This window comes from Etheostoma cragini, chromosome 7 (genome assembly GCF_013103735.1).
Source record: "Etheostoma cragini isolate CJK2018 chromosome 7, CSU_Ecrag_1.0, whole genome shotgun sequence".
In the NCBI taxonomy this organism is placed as follows: Eukaryota; Metazoa; Chordata; class Actinopteri; order Perciformes; family Percidae; genus Etheostoma; species Etheostoma cragini.
Window position 1 is genome coordinate 10,723,928 of NC_048413.1, and position 19,217 is coordinate 10,743,144.

The window sequence follows — 19,217 nt, forward strand, 5'->3', positions numbered from 1 at the left end:
TGAGTGACATAACTCAATATTTTCTAAATCCGCTACGGACAGGCATGTTTTAAAAAGGCACTGCACTAGCTGTAAAATAGCCTACATACAAATAAATAGACTAATAATAAACAGCAATAATAATAATAGGTTTTCTTATTTTTATTTGAATCCACACATGAAATGCAGCAAGGAATACAAGAACAAAAGTTCAATAAGCAAAGTAAACTAATGAATCTAACACTGTACTTCTGCATTGTGACTACAGACTGGATGCAGCACAGTGATTTATTTTCTATGGCACGTACTGCATTTATGGAGGGAACAACACTATGGGTACTGGAAGAACCACCCTGGTTATGAAGTAAAAGAGGTAACAGCAAGTACTGTCAAGTGAAATCATACGGGTTCATAGGAATGTCGACAACAACACAAGGCCATTGTACTGTAAATGCTAACCAAGTAAAGCATCTCACATCACTGGGAGGTACTGCAAGTCACCCTGAAGTAACCGAAAAACAAGTCATGGTATAGCTCTCATCAGGAACAACAATAACACTCAGTTTTTAAAAACAGAATACTTGATATATCACGTTGGAACAAAACTTTTCAAATGTAATTAAGGAAGAGGAGGAAACCACTGACAGATTCAAGTCAATAAATAGACTAAAATATGGTTACATGTGAAGTGTTTTGTGTTTCTTTCCGATACCTTTGTCTTCATTTAATGACAGAATAAAAAAAAAAAGAACAAATCAAAATCCTGCAGATCGTAGTCCGTTTGTTATTTATTAGGCAATCTCTGCGTCATTACTAATCCTGAGCACATCTTGTAACAACCTCTGCAGTGAAGTATTAACTGTCACATCATGTCTTATACTGGACACAGTGTGATGTAGAAAAAACTGTCTGCACAGCTCACACACATAAGCAGTAACACTTCAGATTGTCTTTCACAGTAACCACTACAACTATGTTTCAAATACACCTTTATTCATGAACATCAAAAATAACATTATTTACATTGTTGCTTATACATCATATATTTGAAAGATTTGTTCCTCTTGAGTAGTAAAATACTTCAGTCTAGTGCTCAGGCTTACAGTTAAGTGCTCTGTTGATTTAGGTCTGTTATAAGAGATCTGAGGGTCATGCCAAGCAAGTTTCATGTGGTGCCGCCCTGCAAAGCTGTGTAGCATTTAACATTACATATAAAACTGTCTGAATTGATTCAATGCGACTGAATGGATTGTGGTAATGTCTAATTTTCTTCATCAAATCCTGTAAAAAAGCAGTCGGAGGCTTTAAACGTACACAATTATTGATTGCAAAAGCTTTGTCCTACAACAAAATAACAAGATGAAATGCATTAACCTCACAAGTGAATGCTTAAATCTCATTGTGAAGTTGAGTTACAGCTAACAACCTCAGCAATAGTTTCAGAAGTACAACCATGCATCTGCATGTCTCTGGCCGTTGTTAACTGCCCGTCTCTTTATGCAACCAGGTTCACATTAACATACAAGGCAGACTGGACAACAACAACAGCCGTAGCAGCACATTAAGAGCTTAAAAGTAGTAATCCGAAGCTGAGTCACTATGATACTGTTAAGACGCTATAGAGAGTTAACCCAAATAATGGATTTATATAACCATACGAATATCACGGAACCAAACAAGGTAATGTATGGCACATCTTTACATCACAGAGCCTAATGAATTATGGAACACAGCAAATAAACTCTATGAAAGCAATGACATTCACGATTGAGGATATGCAGACATTTCTTTTCACAGAAACAACAGAAAAGGGACTTTTAAATGTTTGGAGCCACATTTGTCTTTTCAAAAGTATTGAAACTCTCGGTGGTGCTGTTCCCAGACATGCCATTATAAGGACTTGTTGAAATGTACTGTATGTATGGTCACCGTGTATCTGAAGTGACACCAGTGTTATGCAGGTCTGAGTGTTTGAGAGGGCAATAATGCGTGAGTGAGTAAGAGTTGGAAAGAGTTATGAGTGTTGTTCATGTTCATCTGTGCTATATCTCCCAGTTTTACTCCCAGAGTAAAAGGCATATCATATATGTTCCGAAAAACACAGTTGTTAAACCCTTTACCTTTTTAAGATAAAAAGCAACTAGGTGACATCCTTTAAGGTCATCACCAAGAGACACCTTCAAATAGTTTCTCTTCCCTAAAATTAATAATAATAATAATAATAATAATAATAATAATAATTCGTTTTTAGGCAGCTCAATTATCAAATTTTCCCATATTTTTGAACAATATTTGATAACAGGGTGTGTTTGATGTATGTTAATTGGTCCTCATGTCCAAGGTTTGGTTCATAGATCGATAATTTCACTGCTGACACTGGCAGAGTCGTCATGTCGGCTGACCTCCAGGTAACTCCGCGACCCCACCGGCTTCCCAGCCCTGCCCCGCACGCTCTCTGAGTCTGGGGTGATGAACGGCCGCGTGTCGTCCACTCCATCCTCCCCCAGATTCCCCGTTGATGTTCTGGATGGACGAAATGACACAGGACAGGACAATGATGAGGGGACGCTACCTGCCACGTCCCCGGCCCACCTGTGACCCTGGTGAGAGGGCGTGGGGGGAGCAGTCACCTGCCTGCTGGGCACACTGCTGAGAACACTGCCCCCCAGTGGCATGGAAGACTCTGTCGGGGCATCGCTGCTCTCAGAAAGCAGCTGAGGATCACTGTTTCTGCGAAGCCAGGGACCCTGGCTGCCCCCTGATCCCGGGGACGGGTACTGTGAGGTTTGGTTAAAAGGATGAAACAAGCTTCCTCCTCCAAGCAGGTGTTCCCTGTGCAGGGCGTCGTCAATGCTGCGGGTGAGGTCAATGGGAGAGGGGGGGCGCAGATCAAATTCATAAAGAGACAGTGAAGTGTCCCTCTCCTGATCCAGACTGCCACTTACTGAGCGCTGTGGAGGCCGACCCAGCGCTTGCAGTCTCAACAGGGAGCCTGTGGAGCCGTCAGATACGCCTCGTTCTGCAGAGTGGCCTCTATGGTTGCGCCCCCGATTACTGTCTTTGACGCAACGAGGCTGGGCAGTAGGCTGCTCTTGGTTCTGGTTCCTGATCAGACTCTTGCTGATGTCAGCTCCAGGACGCTCCTGGCCAGCCCAGTTGTTAGGCAACTCCCCTGGTCCTCCTCCTCCTCCCATTCCATTACTGTCAGACTTTTTACAGGGTTTCCCCCTCAGGCTCTGGACTATCTTGGACCAGCAAGTGTGTCTTTGAGTGGAGCTTGTAGATTGGCCAGGCGACGGCAGGTCTCCTGCTGCTCTGCCATCTGGTCCATCCTCCTCCCTTCCACTGCAACCTTGAGGCCTCCAGAACACCCAGGAACCCAGAAGTAAGAGGAAGAACCCCCAGGCCAGCTCCAAGAGCCGGGCCCAGAAGTGCACCAGCCACCATCCCCAGTTGAAGCGTGTCCAGTTCCCTAACAGTCCATAGAGCCATAAGGTGGCATGAACATGAAGCCCACAGCACAGTGCCCCCAGAACTGCACAGACCGCCAACACTCTACCCAGGATCACCCCTGTCCTCCTGCTCCCGGTCCAAGCCTTCCTCCCGGCCTCTTCAGGGACTCCGGGATGGGGAATGGAGGGGCAGCGTATACGTGGAAACACATAGCAGAGGAAGCCCAGACAGAGAGCCAGGCCCCAGCATAAAGACAGGACTTGAAGGGTGACGGGCACCACAGGGGACAGGGCTGGGGAAAGCAGATCAGCCGCCAGCAGCAGGGTACACTGCAGCACAGCCAATACAGCCACCAGAGGAGGACGCTCCAAAGTGGAAGGTAACACACTTACTCCTGCCACCCTCATTGCCAGCAGTGCTAGGGCAGCCTGTGTCCACACCAGCAGGTGTAGAGGCAAGTTGTAGAGGACCATGACTGCAGGGCGAGGAAGGAATTTCCTTGTGCCGTAAGGGTCTATTAGAAAGAGAGCTGCCCTAAGGCCTCCAGCCAGAAACAATAGAGCATTGGCGAGTGCTAGAGCCCCCCGGTGAGGACAGTTTGCTCCAGGGGACAGGGTGAGGCCAAGAGCAGCTCCAGCAAACATTACGAGGAAGAGGCTTGCTGAGCCGTATACATGCAGCTCCCAGGCGAAAGCCAGCGTCCGGCTCAGGTCACCCCAGTAGAGAAGTGTGCCATTAGACAAGGGGTCGTCGCTGGGAGAGCGGGCTGGATTAGAAGTAGAGTGTGGAGCTTGGTGAGGATGTCCTAAGAGAATGGAGCGGTTCCTCTGACCATGATGTGTGGGGCTTAACCTTGTTTGGGCAACAGGTACGATACCCGTGGCAAGGAAGGAAGAGGTCCCTACAAAAAGAGAAACAGATCTTGGTTTCAGGAAAAGCACAGCAATAGTCTAAAAGTACATGTAATACTGGTCAGAGCCACTAGAGGGGTGTAGCTCACCATCAAAGTCATGAGCTGGAACCATCTCTCAGTTCTTTATTGTAACTTCATCGGTTCTGCACAGACACATTGTCCTAGGTCTACATTACAAATATGAAGACAAGGTCTAATAAAATTACCCAATTTCTACAATCTCAAAAACTTCTATTTTTAAAATCTTATTAAATATGCATCTCTTTTCTCCTCTCTGCAAGTATCCGGTTAGTGTGTTGCTAACCATCAGCTGTCACATTGTATCCCAAAACATGGCTTAGTAACACACAGGAAATAACACACCTTAAACCCAGACAGTGCCTGTTTTTGTGAACACAACTGTACAGAGTATAAGTAACGAATGTACTCAATAAGGCACACACAACTGCAAATGTAATCCAAAAACAAGGCACAACGTATAAGCTAATAATAGCAACATGCAGGGTGACAACAATTTGAGAAAATTATGTAGGAAAGGTTATTTAATAGCAATCATAACATGCTATTAATCTTGATTTAAATACTATGCCACTGCATCACCCACATTATATTTGTAGACATTTATGCTGACCAAAACATCTCGGGATAACCAAACAGTAATTCGGCTTAATTGGATTGCATTATATAACAACAACATGTACATAACGTAACACCACAGTGACACGAAAACTCTCCGTTGCAATTTGCAGTGTTATATAATACATACTACCTCATGGGACAAGACAACACCTTGACAATGTGTCATCTCATTATGTCTAGCTCTCTTGTATTTAATGCATGCACACACATACTGTTCTTCTGTTTGTTCAAGGCCTCCTGCAAAATGCAGGAAACACCCATCAGCATTATACTCATGGGGCCATTCAACATTTTGAGAACCACTCAGAGTAAATATAACACATAGTGTAAAAGACGTACTGAGCACCATGAAGATGTGAATAATAACACTACAAAATGTAATTGTGTCTAGTTGTTTGTAGGAAGACACATGAAATATAACGACTGTGACTGATGGTGAATTACAGTAAGGAACAGTTGTAGCTGATGGTTATCTATCTGGAATCATGTTTAATGCAACATTGAATTTTTAAACTTGATGTATGGTGAAACAACATGACCCTGTGTAAAAGACTCCAACAATCAGCCACTTGGAGAACGTTAGGCCTGGTCTCACAATATAGAAGCCACATATAAGGCTGACACACTGACTTATGACTCAGTCCAACATGTGTTTCACTTCCTGGCTCCCTCCCTCGCTCCATCCCTCCTATCACACACACACTTTTGACTTTCAGACTCACATAGGCGAGCGCTGCATAGATATCCCAGACACACTCCTTTATTTATATAAAGGTGTGTTTTACTTCCTTCCCTCAACTCCTTTCTTTTTGTCTTACAGGAGCAAGATCCAGACACATTCCAGATGTGCTGATCACATTTCACAGCTGGATACACTTACCCCTACCCTTGAGTTTTCTCTTTAACACACACACACACACACACACACACACACATGCGCACACGCACACACACACACACTAAGCTTTATACGTCCACATGTTGTAATGATCTATCTATGTATCCTGTTTACACAATAATATGTTTATGACCCCGATACAAATGTAGACAGATATTTACATACAGTACAAACTCGTATTGCCATGGATGAAACGTTATTAATTTTTAATGACCTGCCGAAGAATTAACTTGAAGACTTTAAATGTGCTCATGGGAGCCTAAGTGTTTGACAGTCATGAATATGTTATTCTGGTTGTATTTAGGAGACTGGTTCATGCACCCCATGTGTCATGCTTTTTCCTTTTCCATTTACGTTTTTCCTCAAGTTCCCTCCCTACATCCCATTTCTGTGCATCTGGTTAACATTACCATCCCCACTCCCATGCCTGTACCTTTCTTTCATCACGCTTACACCCACCCCATATACTCCCTCGTCTGTATTCCCAACTGTCTCTTTTTCAGACCCTACTTTCCTCTTGTCTATCTCTTTGCATAGCTGCGAATCTACCCGCCTCCTCCTCAACCCTCCCTCTCACCTCCTGCTCATACTTTCTTCCCTCGCTGCGTCTACCCCACACAACTACCACCCCACTTTCCATGGAATAGTGCCTCTGCTTTTTCCCCTCCTTTGAAGTCTTTTCTGGATTCTTCCAGTAAAAAGTTCCAGCTGCAAAAATAATTCCACTTTAAATTTTCAAAGGATAAAGGACACTAGTCAACAACAGAGTAGTGTTGCATTGCCAGACCTATCTCCACAGTGCTGGGACAGTGCTGGAGCATGGTCTAGTCACACCACTAATCTATTCTGAGATACGGAAAAAGAACACTCTGGCTTGTTTACATTTCTTTAAAACAATTACAACCCTTGCCCTTGCAACATACATGGTGGAGGTAGGGGAAGGGGAGAGACATCCAGCCTGTGAGAGACCCAATGGATGTCAGGCTTTATCCTAGCAATGTCCCTCCGTTGAGCCGGACTAACTACAGAGCAAAAGACCCATATTTCTTACCTTGTCTTGATGACTGTACGGTTGTGCTAGCTGCATTTCTTCCTACTTGTGCTGTTCCGTTGGGTTGATTTGTTGTTTTGGAGGAGGTTCTAACAGCATCCTGTGTAGTATTAAGCACACTTGTTGAAGATGTGGTTGTCACTTGCTTTGTCTTGGTGTTTAATGGTTCTTCCGCAGTCTGTGACTGTTTATAGTTAGAGCCAGTGGTGGTAGTCGTGGGTTGGGGTAATGTCACAGCAGAGTCTTGCTTTGGAGTGTCTCTGACAGTGGAAGGAGTTTTCTCTGTCAGTTCACCTAAAGAATGGTGAAATGGAAACATTTGAGACATAACATAGTGTATGTATATTGACATCAACAGCCACCTATTATATAATTGATGTCTCACCTGTTAATACAACAGTCCGAGGTGTCGCCTGTGTTACCACCGGGGACGGTGTGGCTCTTGTCTCAGTTTGTGGAGTCATAGACATTCTACCAGCTGGTGTAAGCATAAACAGGTGAGGCTTTGCAGTCAGACTGTCCGGTGGTGGTGTTTTCACCAATAGTGTATTTTCAGAAACTTTAGATATCGCCGTCTGTGCCTGTGGCTGATACTGCGCCATTTCATCACCAACTGTTGACTGAGGAACAGGTGATTCCTCCTTCACGGGCATCACTGTTGGAATACTACCTGATCCCAATCCATGCAAATCATCATCCTCTGTCTCTTTCTCCTCTGGAATCCCTCCTCTCACTGGTTTATTACCCGCAGAGTCAGCAACAGAACCAGAGGGCAAAGTGGGCAGAGGTGGAGATTTTGTAGTAGCCTCTCCCTTTACAGTCCTGCTGGATGCTAAACTAGCAGTGTCAGTCCTTGGCCTGGAGGCTGTTGGTTGAGTTAAAATTGGCCCACTACTGAGGTTCTGCGTTGAAAGGGCAGGTATAATAGGAGTGGACTGTGCAGTAGGACGGGACATTTCTCGCCCCTGTTGCACTGCATTCGTAGTTGTCAGTTTATCCCGGACTGTAGCTCTGATTGGCACATCACTACGTCCTCTGGGAGGCAGAGAAGGCCAGAATCTAGTAGTGTGTTTTGTTGGTTGAGGTGGTGAGAGAAAGTCCAGAGGAGAGAATGAGGAAGAGGTGCCAATAAGGGTCAGGGAACCTGAAGGATGGAGTAAGGAGAGGATGAAGCCCAGGAAAAGAAGAGGCATGGGAGCCATGGTCTGCCTCTGACTGGTGAGCACTGGTTCCTCTGGCCCTCTGTCGATGCGTCACACCATCCTTAAACTGTGTTGCTGTTGACAGAGAAAGACAGGTCACTTTTACATTTCATGAAATAAAACAAGCAAAAAAAACATGATACAACAAGATACCCAATTCCCCTTATGCAGAATTATTTTCTATACAGTAGCTAGAGATGGTCCGATACCATTTTTTGCTTCCCAATACCACAGACTGTATATATATATATATATATATATATATATATATATATATATATATATATATATATTTATTAACGGTCTATGTCTGCTACCTGCTGAACTTGTGTGTCGGCCGATACCGAGCACTGATCTGATACCAGTGTGTCATATATTTGAATATGTTTTAACAACTGTATACTACTATCCCTGTATGGATGTGATATGACTTCTATCTTTGTTGTTGGTCTGGTTCACGTTAAACTCTTTATGAAACATAAACAAACACAAACAATGAACGCCACAGAACTTTCTTCTATTATCCAGTTTGACAGTTAGTTATAACCGAAAAAGGACATAAATAAACTACTTTAACGTAGATTTTCTTTAGGGCTTTATTATGTGGTATCGGATCGGTCCATAACCTCCAGTACTTCCCCATACCAATACTGGCAGTATAGACAGTATCGGAGGTGATACCGAGACTGGTGACAGTATTGGAATATCTCTAATACTAGCAATGGTCCATAGCTATTTTCATTCATGAAACAGTGTAAATCAGTACGAATTTGTGATAATGGCTAATTTGAGGAGTGCATGTTGTTGTCTTGCTGTGCTGATTCAGAGGGCAGGTCAATGAAACTCCCACAAGGTTTTGGCAGCAAGACACCGACGGACACACAGGGTGTGGTAAGGTAAATGGTTTGAGAATACATAGCACTTTTGCTGATGCACACAGACACAGACATAGGCAAGAGTTAACCTCTAAGTTATATAACAAGTTGCACTATCAAAATTATTAAGCCAAAAAAAGGAGAGTCACAGATGGTTTTATTTAGTGGCGGATGGACACATTAACTTATTTTCCTGCCATAACACGTTCTTTAGATAAACATCAGTTTCTTTGTCCTCCAAAGCTTTCAGTTGTGTTGGTCCAAACAGCAGGACTCTGCCCCCCTTTTTCTGCTAGTTCTGTTTGAGTCATGGATGCCAGGAGCTGACAGCTGTAGTACCTAGTGGTGCCGCTCAGGGAGCCCAGTGACACAGAGAGACCCCCGGGCCCCTGAGGATTACACAATCCTGCGACTTATCTAGCTAAACAGCTGCAAGCCGCATCCCCTCAACTCCACATGCACTTCTTAGACAAAAAAAACACAACCCTGTTTCTTTTACTATTTCAGCCCCTGACTTACATAAACCTCTCATGTTCAAACTAGTCTGCCTATGACTCACAGTCGTAGATAACCTGGGGGAGTAGTAAGGATCATACTGCAACTTCAGCTGAAACATTAGGAGGAAAAGCACAGAAAATAGAAATCAGTGCCTATAGGAGAATTCATTCTACTGCTTATGACTCACCTAGGGTCACAGCAGTGTGTGGTTCTGTGTGGTTGAGTAAATACTGCAGCTGCACACAACGGTTGGCATGTGCAGTTTGTACTCATGTAAAATGGGAGCAATCTGGGTGAGTATATGGAAACAGTATGTGTGTGTGCATCAAGCAGGAAGTCACGGAGCATATTGTAGGTATGAGAGAAAATGTAGACTTGTGCAATCTCAGTTCGCTTATGAGCTGGTCAATCAGTGTTTTGTCTCTGTTACAAAAAAGCAGCTGAAGAGGAAAACTGGCAATGAGTACAGTAATATAAGTGGTAGTATATCTCAATCTCCACCCACTCGCAGTAGTCGGTGTGTATTTTCCTTCCTGTCTCAGCCACCTCTGCTCTGTCTAGATGGCTGTTGGCCAATCCCACTTCTGATTGTTTTTCACCTTTCTTTATTTTCCTTTAATCCCCCATTTAACTGGAGTCGTTTCAACACAGTCCTACAACAGGAACGGTTTGAAAGAGGGCCCTGCAGATAGGGAGATAAGGTGGAGGATAGAATGCGGATAAGAAAAATGAGTGTGATCACAGAAAGGATAGGCAGGAGGGAAAAAAACAAGGATGATAGGGGCGGAGAAGATGGAGGAGGCACGGTGATGTAGCTGACAGAGGAGGGTACTGCGAAGGGAGGGGGCAAGGATTGATGGGATCTGTGAAAAAATAGAGACGGAGAGAAGTGGTAAGGGCTTTAAATTTAGTAATAGCTGGTTGATAAACTGACTGAACTGAAACTAAGAAGCAGAATATGTGAAGCAAAGAGGAAGAGTCACAAGGAAACTATGTTTTGAGATTAACAGGTTTGTTATGGTCAAAGCGCAAATATGGCAGTCTGTCAAGGAAGGCATGCGGAGAAACTGAGCCTGCTTCACCTTTCCTCTGAGGTTAACTGGCAGGTGCGCAGCCAGAGATAAACAACCTAACAATTGAGAAATCCCTTTTAGTAAACATACTACTATCTTGATCTAACATGCGTCATCCTATGGGTGTGTATGTGTTTTAAGTTAGGTGGAAGAGATAAATAATAAATCTCAAAAGACATTTGGCCAAATAAGCTTTAGCTGGAGGAAAAAAACTATCTGCTGCTTTATTTGAAACACTGTCGACATTAATCTCATCTCCACACATGGGCCATAAACCCCCACACACACACACACACACACACACAGCGGTTGTTCCCCAACATATTTTTCTTGACTGGATTTACACAATTTGACTACAAGTTTCCATTGAAGTAATACAAAATTAGGAAATTTAGGCTGATTGACAGCTCCTCTAAGCAGACTGAATTACAGGCCAGGAACAGACAACCATGTGTGTTGTTGTATTTCATCTGTAACGTAACACTACAAAGACCAGATCAGTGTAATCATCTGGTTTGGTGCTTGGCTTGACTATAACCCTGCATGCTTTCAGTCCAACCTAGCACACCCCTTTCACTCAGGGAGCAACACACACACACACACACACACACACACACACAAATAAAACTACTCCCTCTGTGACAATGTGACAGTCCATAGGCCTTTTTTAGACCCTAGGGGCAGAAAGACGTATTGCATTGCATGTTATTTTCACTGGGGAGTGCATGTTGTGTAGATGTCGTCATTTTCTCCTGCACAATACGTTCTTTATCCAGAGCAGGAAATGCCCATGCATATTATCCAATAGTAGCCAGCAACAATCCGAAGATTACTATAAACTCCTTGCCCACAGTATAGACCTGCTGGTTATACAATGACATAAGTCAGTACAACAGCAGCTGTTACTAATCAGATAATCGTTGCAGTACTGATGTCATGTCTACACTAATGTATTAATATGACCAGCTAATGTCTGTACTTTACATAAGGAACCGGGCAGAGGGAATGAAGTTTTGGAGAATTTCCCTCTTTCTTGCAAGTGTTCTCTCTCTCTCTCTCTCTCTCTCTCTCTCTTCTCTGCCAGATTCCAGACAGCCTGGCAGTGCAACATTTCCATTCATTTGAGTGAATATTTCCGGGGACAAACATAAGTCTGTTTGTGGACCGAAGGAACTGAAGTATTGAAAGATAACAGTGAATGTCTGGGCAGATTTGTAATCTTGTTAACTTATTATCTAATTAGATAGTTCCTGATTGACATTGCAATTTCACTAATTTTAGACTGTAATTCATTTAGGCAGATCTTGTACTGCTGCATGTGTTTAGACACCAACATTCGAGAACTGTGGTTTAAGGGTTTTGTAATAAAACATGTTCATATTCCTCAAAGAAAGGTATCCAAATAAGTACTGTCTTGGTCTTGCTACTCAGGTAATAACATTAACACATATTAAAACAGGACTACAGTCTTGACAGCAGCTCTGCGAGATTGTATTTAAACACAGCCAGCGGTGCTTTAAGCCAAATGCTAACATTGGCATGCTAACATGCCCACAAGGACTATGCATACATTCTGATATTTAGCAGGTTTAGTTTAGTTTAGTTTAGCATGTTAGGAACAGCTGAGGCTAATGGGAATATTATTAGTTTTGCAAGTATTGAACAAAACCCATTTGTACCTGCTGATGGCATTTCATTCAAAGTCAGAGATCAGCAAAGCTGTTACAATTCATCCTGAGAGGGACATAAAATCTTATAAAAAAAGTAGTTGATAGGAAATTTTGCTCGCCTAGATAAAAAGCCAGGCAATCACCCTGGTCTGTAATATTCATCATTTGAGGACTATACATGTCTGTAACAAAAAAAAAAAAAAAGCAATCCATCCAGTAATTGTTTAGGTTTATCATGATGGACCAAAGTGGTGGACCGAGTGACCGACACTGCCATCGTTGTTAGCAGCTATAGTCTCAACCAGTATACCGGTACGTGTGGACACATGCTTGTGCTGTGTTTCAGGGCATGAGTTCACACGGCAATGTCTTTGACTGAGTGTCCAATACCTGAGTTGACTCATAGTATCCAATGTCAAGGTGGCTCTTAAATGATCCGGATTTCACGGTCAAAGTCACCCATTGCCAGAGAAGCCCTCAGCTGGGAAGAAGATCTTGTTAATGGCTGATAGGGAAGAACATGAGTGGGGCAGGAGAGAATAGGAAAAGATGCAAATATTTCTAAAAAAAAAGGAAATGATTGGAAGAATCCATTATAAGGGGGGGGAGAGGTACTGTAGCAGGGCTTTTGCCGTGACAGCAACAGTAAAGATGGACCGAAATAAAAAGAGACTGGAAGAACCCAGCTAAGAGCTGCGTGTCACTGTGGACCTCTACACTGCAACCGCTCCTCAGTCCAACTATTACTTGCCATACAGATGTGTAACTTGTTTGTACTGTGCTATGTAGAGGGAGCAAGGTGAGGCTGTGAAGCAGTGTATGTATGTGAATTTGTGTGTATGGGAGCACGAGAGAGAAAAAGAGTGAGGGGGGGAAATGGGAGAGGGAGTATGTGCGGTTATGTTGGTATGCGGGTAGTGGGGGTGGTAGCTGATTTGACCGTTAAAAATTCCACACCTTGAAATAACATATGGATTGCAAACAGCTTCCACAATTTTCTCTTGTTTATTTCAATTATAACTACCACAGTAGTATAAAGATATCATATTCATCATATGAAGTTGATTTATATATGAGGAGATATACAAGCTCTACATGCATTATATATTCTCCAGGACAATTTCCAGGCAGTTACCCAATTTCTAGACCTCTGCCTTAGACTAAGGCTGTCTATTTAGCTCCTAACACAAACCAACCCCTGTTAAAGATGCCTCTCGTGGTGCTCGACTGCCTCAGGGGGTGTCAAAGCTGCACTGGAGCCACCGACCACACAGTGGGGTCATGCTAAAGGAAGAGAGGAGGCTCCAGAACCAATTGCGGATGCTTTTGATCCCTAGTTGAAGTGGATGTCCAACTTAAAAGTGATCTTTGACTGATGTTCCACATGAGCCACAGATCAAAGGCTGAAGTTGAGCCTTAAAGGGTGACTCCACACCCTTTGAGCTCTGTGACTCCGCACACACACACACACACACACACAGCCCTCTAATAATTTGAGAAATAAAACACAGGCTACAAATATATTTTGGCACATGATAGGTGACCATGGAAAGAGAGTTTACCTTCATAAACGTATGTTGTCTACACAGATTTAGGAAATAACTGTGAATTGAGTATATTCAGAACTTCAAATGAGCAGTCACCCATTCCCAGAAACATAACCTGAGAGATAGCAAGTCCGGTGACTGAATGAAACAGCTGCTAAACCGCGCCAAGCCACAAAACACTTTCAGGAAAAGAGATTACAGGCATAAACAGCTTGCCTGCGGGGAGTTTACCACAGCTCCACTTAAACCAGAGACTTTCACTATTTTACAGCTGGATGCTATAAAATGACTGCTGTGTTAAGTGGTGTGTTGTGGGACAAATTAGTCACTGAATTTGCAAAAAGACTTAAATAAGAGGTCTTTGGTGCATATTTACAATTTTTTTAAATGTAATGATGCATTGGCTACTTTGTATACCAACAGCCAAAAAGTGCTATAAAGCATCAGGAACAGATCATGTGTAGTGTAGGTCTGTCCTTTATTTATTCTTGTCTTGATTTATGATTTATGCTTTCTGTTCAGGGTTTTATGCTCTGTGAAGTGTCCCATGTCTGGTGCTCACTGAAAGGAATAACTGCATTGCCAGTTTAAAAGCATCTGGCTAAAAAGTAAGGATGATTAATAACTTTTAAGCTATTAAAGTAAGCCATTAATAGGCTACTCAATACTGACGCGTGGATCATCATCTGTCCTGTTACACTCTTTCAAACCCCCTCATCTCTGTAAACAGACTCAATCCAAGCAGCTAGGTAAACTCGCTTGAGCTGTTTAACAATTGGATATGGCCCTTTTTTCCTCTTGTCAGTGGATCAGGGTGTGCTGTTTAAAAAAAACTGGATTCGTCTGGTAGGGCTCTGCATTACATCCAGTAGCACTATGAAGCAGCTGTGCCTGTGCGCTCTCAGTGAGAGGTGCATTGGCGCGGTTGCCTTCTTCTGCCTCCCCCTTCACTGGATCCTTTCAAACCCTGATGAGGAACAAGTGAATCCAGATCCTTACTGTAGGTGCCACAGCCCTGCTTACATGCTGATTGAGGTTGGACAACCCTCGCACACACACACGCACACACACACAATTTTCGCACCTGGAGCAGTGGCAAAATAGTACCCCACCTGTTGCCGTTTCCCCCATGGATGCATTATAAGACCGGTTTCACAATACCCCGGGGTGTTCGGGCATGTAGCTAGTTAGCGAGGTTTGACCGGTTTGACATGCAAATTAATGAAACAGGAGAAGCTGGAAGTTAGAAGCTAACTAGTGATGGGTTGAAATAACTGCATCAAATTACCTACTTTTTACTTAAACGACTACATTAATCAATTGAGTAGTGGCCGTTTAAGAAGGCGACGTTCCGGTCCTACCGGGAGGCAGCAGCCACCGTGATGGCTTCAAACTGACCAAATCCACCCAAACTCTCGCTTTGTCCTGCACTCCTCGCAGTGGGGACTTAATCTCTCAAAAATGCACACAAAGTAAGTCCAACGATACAAGTAGCTAAAATGTGAACGTGAGACTTATGTTAAAGTAAACCCTAACAGACCACTACTACCGCGGCAAGAGTCAGCATCACGCGTGGATCACTGCGCCAAGTATCGCCGCATAGCAGCCACTCCACAGCTGTTATCTTATTACAGGTCCATTCGTTAGACATACCTGCAGGTTCTGTGCGGCTCCTCTCCGATGGCGTCCTCTGCGGCAGAATATGAGGACTAGGGCATACCGAGTTAGCCAAAGGAAACGTGTAGCGTTAGTCCAGGTCCTCCGCTAATTAGCCGCTGTGTACAACTAAAGACAGTACAACAGTCCTCTATATCGACACACAGAGAGGCTCGGCAGTCTTGTACCACTGCCAGCTCTCTACCCATGAGCTAGTGAGTAGCTAGATGAACGCCCCCTCAGAACGCTCCCTCCCTTTCATTTTTTTCCCTCACAAGCGGATAAACACGATTGCCTACCAACCTACCGACTGGCACGTCCGTTACACAACGGCAGTCCGGCACGCAGTTTCAGACTGAGCACCCTTTATTTAGAAAGCAGCATGCTCAGCCAGTTCCCAGTGGAAATATGACGACACTGGCATTGACATCATCAGCATGCAGTAGATCCATCCAGGTTCTTTTTTATTTTTTATTTTTATTTTTACAAGATCTTAAATGGGTTGTTAAAGTGTTAAAGGGTGGTGTGAAAGGAGTGTCATGTGGACAAGACAGGTGAGGAGGCACCTGACATTTCTGGAAGGGTGGTGCAGCCGCAGGGAGGACAATGAGCTGGGAACAGAGCTGTGCATGTAACTCTACCTCCCTCGCCTCGCCTGCCCTCCAACCAGAGTGTTTAGAGAGGGAGCATGGCTGCCAGAGCCAAGAGGAGACTGTTTTCTGATGCGGCACGTCACCTTGGCTCGGTGCCCCCTCTCCTTCACCCCCCATCTGATTGTCTCTCTGTCTTACACAAACACAACACTCTAGTTTAGACATGCTGTTGAGACTGCAGATTCTGGACCGATTGAGCACAAATGCAGTAACTAGGCCTGTAACTCACATATCATCAGCAACCATCTCACTCTGTATCATTATTTCTCATTTGTCACTCACATTAGATTGTCTTCACTGCACAATCCTAAAATAACTTGGGCAGCTCAGAGGATTGTCCTAATGCCATTACATTACTACTGAGCAAGCAGGAGAGTCAGCGAAGGGTTGCGACAGGAGGAGCAGGGACACTTCACCTTATGGTAATCACATTATTGCACATGGATTATGACTAATAATCTATAGGTATGGGATAAATGATCAAACCCTACATATTTATAGACTTGCCAAATAGTGCAGAATAGGGAATGGCTGTAAGTTTTTACAACAGATGTCATGTAATTTAGATCATTAGCACGCCATTGAATGTGTGTGTGATGGTTTATGATTTATTGTGCCGGATGGGTTTATAAAAAACTTTAAAAACTTTATAAAAAAAAAACAGATGAGTCTTTTTTTGTGCACAGGTGCCTTCTACTCATTGTTTGAATTAAGGGGGAGCTCAGCGGTGTCCGAACACCGCACAAGAGATAGTGAAATATTTGCTCACTGTGGTGATCCCATGTTGTTTCATTAAATAAAATTAGCCCTTTCTGCCCAAGTTTTCACCAGTTTTCTAATAAAGTATTTAGGCGAGTTCTCAAACAGACAGTTTTGTTGAGCATTATATGGTGTGTGACTGCACATTATGACACAGAGAAGCTTCACCAGGTGTGGTCGTCCTCAAGTGTAAACCTCAATCTTTCATTTAATTATTCAATAACTATAAATTTGATCATATGTTTTCTCAATTTCAAAGAAATCATTAAAATGTTTTATTTTTAATGTTTGGAAGGTGCGATATAAATAACGTTTTACTGATTAATGTCCTACGTATCTTAAATCAAAGCAGGTCAACGGTATATTTCCGTTGACTGACAGCTCTTGATACATGGGGGATTTTTAGCCGGCTTTAAATAAAGCATGAAGACAGCAGTATTTACATTTTGCTAAATTAACAAATTCTTTAAAAGGAGCGAGTTAGCTGCACGGACATACACCAAAACCACACATGGGAATCATGCTCGCCCTCACCCATATATAATGTGGATAGTGTTTCTATACCATCTTTGTCCAGGAATGTAGTGAATACATTCCATCTAGTCATTTGAATTGATCCTAGTAGGGGCTTTGAAATTTAACTCCGGAGCAGACGGAACTGTTTCTTCCTCCCAATCTATAAGACAGTTAACGTTAATCATAGCCAGCAAAGTGGGGGTCCGATCAGATGGTAAAAATGATTAATTGTCTTCACAAAATAAGCCTCTTTCATTAAGAGCAGCCAAGACCTTCATCTGCTAACGTCCACCTGCACACATATGAGAAAGAAAAGCTTAAGATCCAAAATACCTCTGCCAGCTCTGTGCTCTCAGACTTTCTCTCTGTGGCTTTCCCTTCACCCTATGGTTGTCTAGACACCAAAGAATAATCTTCCCAACTCTGGGCCTCAAAGACAGACTTCAATGAGGGGACTGCCTTCCCCCATCCCTCACGCTCCCCTGAAGGCTGCCTGCAGCAGCATTGGGTTTCACCACATCTAAGGTAAATCAACACAAATGCTCTTTACATTTTATCCATCTTAGGTATTGTATCAGATACTGTTATATAATACATCTGTTACTATTCAGGAATAATAACATCCCTCGTTTTGAAGTTGATGTGCCAAGGGACCATTTTTTTGGGTCACATCACAGAGCCGGGATATTAAAAACAAGATCAAATTCTCATTTAATAAATTGATAATACCAATCATAAAATAAAGTCCATAACATTTTTCAGAGATGTATCCCTTTGAAAGATATGGTTAGCTTTAACATAAATGGCAATGTTAGTTACCGTAAAAAATATGTTGTTTTATTATTTTATTAATAATTATTAGTATCCAATTCAACATACTGTATATTCCTATATTTTACATACTTTTAAACCTCACAATCTTATGCAATTCAATACAACTGTTCTGCCACAGTGTCTACTTTATTTTTTTTATAACAGTTGCATCAATGTTAGGTTCCAGTATTGAGGTTTGTGGGGGTGTTCTTCTAATAATGCTGTTACAATATCATAATATATATATATATATATATATATCCCCACTTTCAATGTATATGTGTGTTTAGTACATAGTGTATAGACATTTTATTTATCATCCACTCCAAGACCCCTTGAATTTGACACACACTCCAAAAGTGGTGCCCCCTAGTGCTAGCAGGAAGTAGTGAAGCCCTCTTGGATCACGTAGACGCAACAAGAGATGTCCTTTCAACTGAATAATTTCATGACACAAGCTGAGGCCCATCTCTTACATAATGTGCAGGCCACTGTTGTGTTGTTTGAGTCTTTGCGTGTCAACTTGCGTGCACAAATGGCTTTTACTTTTAGATTCATGTCCCCACCTCAAGCACACTTTCACCTCTCCCTGCCTTTTTAAAATATATATATTTCTTTATCTCAACTCAATTTTTCCTTTTCTTCTTCACTGTGACTGTGCCCTGAAGCTGGGCCCTGGCTTCTGTCCGGCTCAATTGAGAGTGGGGATGAAAGCTGACGTATTAACACGCATGGCTGCACACACTTCTACAAATAAACGTCGTCTATGGATGTAAGACATGCATAGTCGGCCACACACAGATGCAACTACATGCATGACGCACCTGCTAACTTAAGCCAACATGCCAAAAAAATATGCCTTTTAAACTAAGGGTAAGAAAGGATGTGGCTGTACATAGATGCCACATTTTAGAATAATTTCTCTACATATATTTATAAACAAACTAACATTTTGCTCGGTCATTGCACAGGGATAGTAATAGGTCAAACACCCCTAGAGACATGTTCATGTTGTCACAAGA

General features: G+C 42.8%; 1 protein-coding gene and 1 long non-coding RNA gene across 2 annotated transcripts; one reads left to right on the forward strand and one right to left on the reverse strand.

The window, feature by feature from the left end:
• Window positions 1–129: 129 nt before the first annotated feature.
• LOC117947416 (proline-rich transmembrane protein 3) lies at window positions 130–15,899 on the reverse strand. The gene is made up of 4 exons (XM_034876307.1): window positions 15,452–15,899; window positions 7,319–8,210; window positions 6,934–7,227; window positions 130–4,333 (listed from the first exon to the last, which is right to left on the reverse strand). Exons 2-4 carry the CDS (start codon window positions 8,133–8,135, stop codon window positions 2,328–2,330), a joined length of 3,117 nt encoding a protein of 1,038 aa, XP_034732198.1. The 5' UTR covers window positions 8,136–8,210; window positions 15,452–15,899; the 3' UTR covers window positions 130–2,327.
• On the forward strand, window positions 15,138–18,271 carry LOC117947417. Its single transcript, XR_004657235.1, has 3 exons — window positions 15,138–15,270; window positions 16,395–16,529; window positions 17,781–18,271. It is a non-coding gene; the product is annotated as an uncharacterized LOC117947417 (long non-coding RNA).
• The last annotated feature ends 946 nt before the right edge of the window (window positions 18,272–19,217 follow it).

Bases quoted from the DNA above. Each gene is read 5' to 3' on its own strand.
- LOC117947416 (XM_034876307.1), bottom strand. From the start codon at position 8,135: ATGGCTCCCATGCCTCTTCTTTTCCTGGGCTTCATCCTCTCCTTACTC. The intron at 7,228-7,318 runs GTGAGACATCAA...ACCATTCTTTAG, and splicing joins TCGGACTGTTGTATTAACAG to GTGAACTGACAGAGAAAACT. The intron at 4,334-6,933 runs GTAAGAAATATG...CTCTTTTTGTAG, and splicing joins CGTACAGTCATCAAGACAAG to GGACCTCTTCCTTCCTTGCC.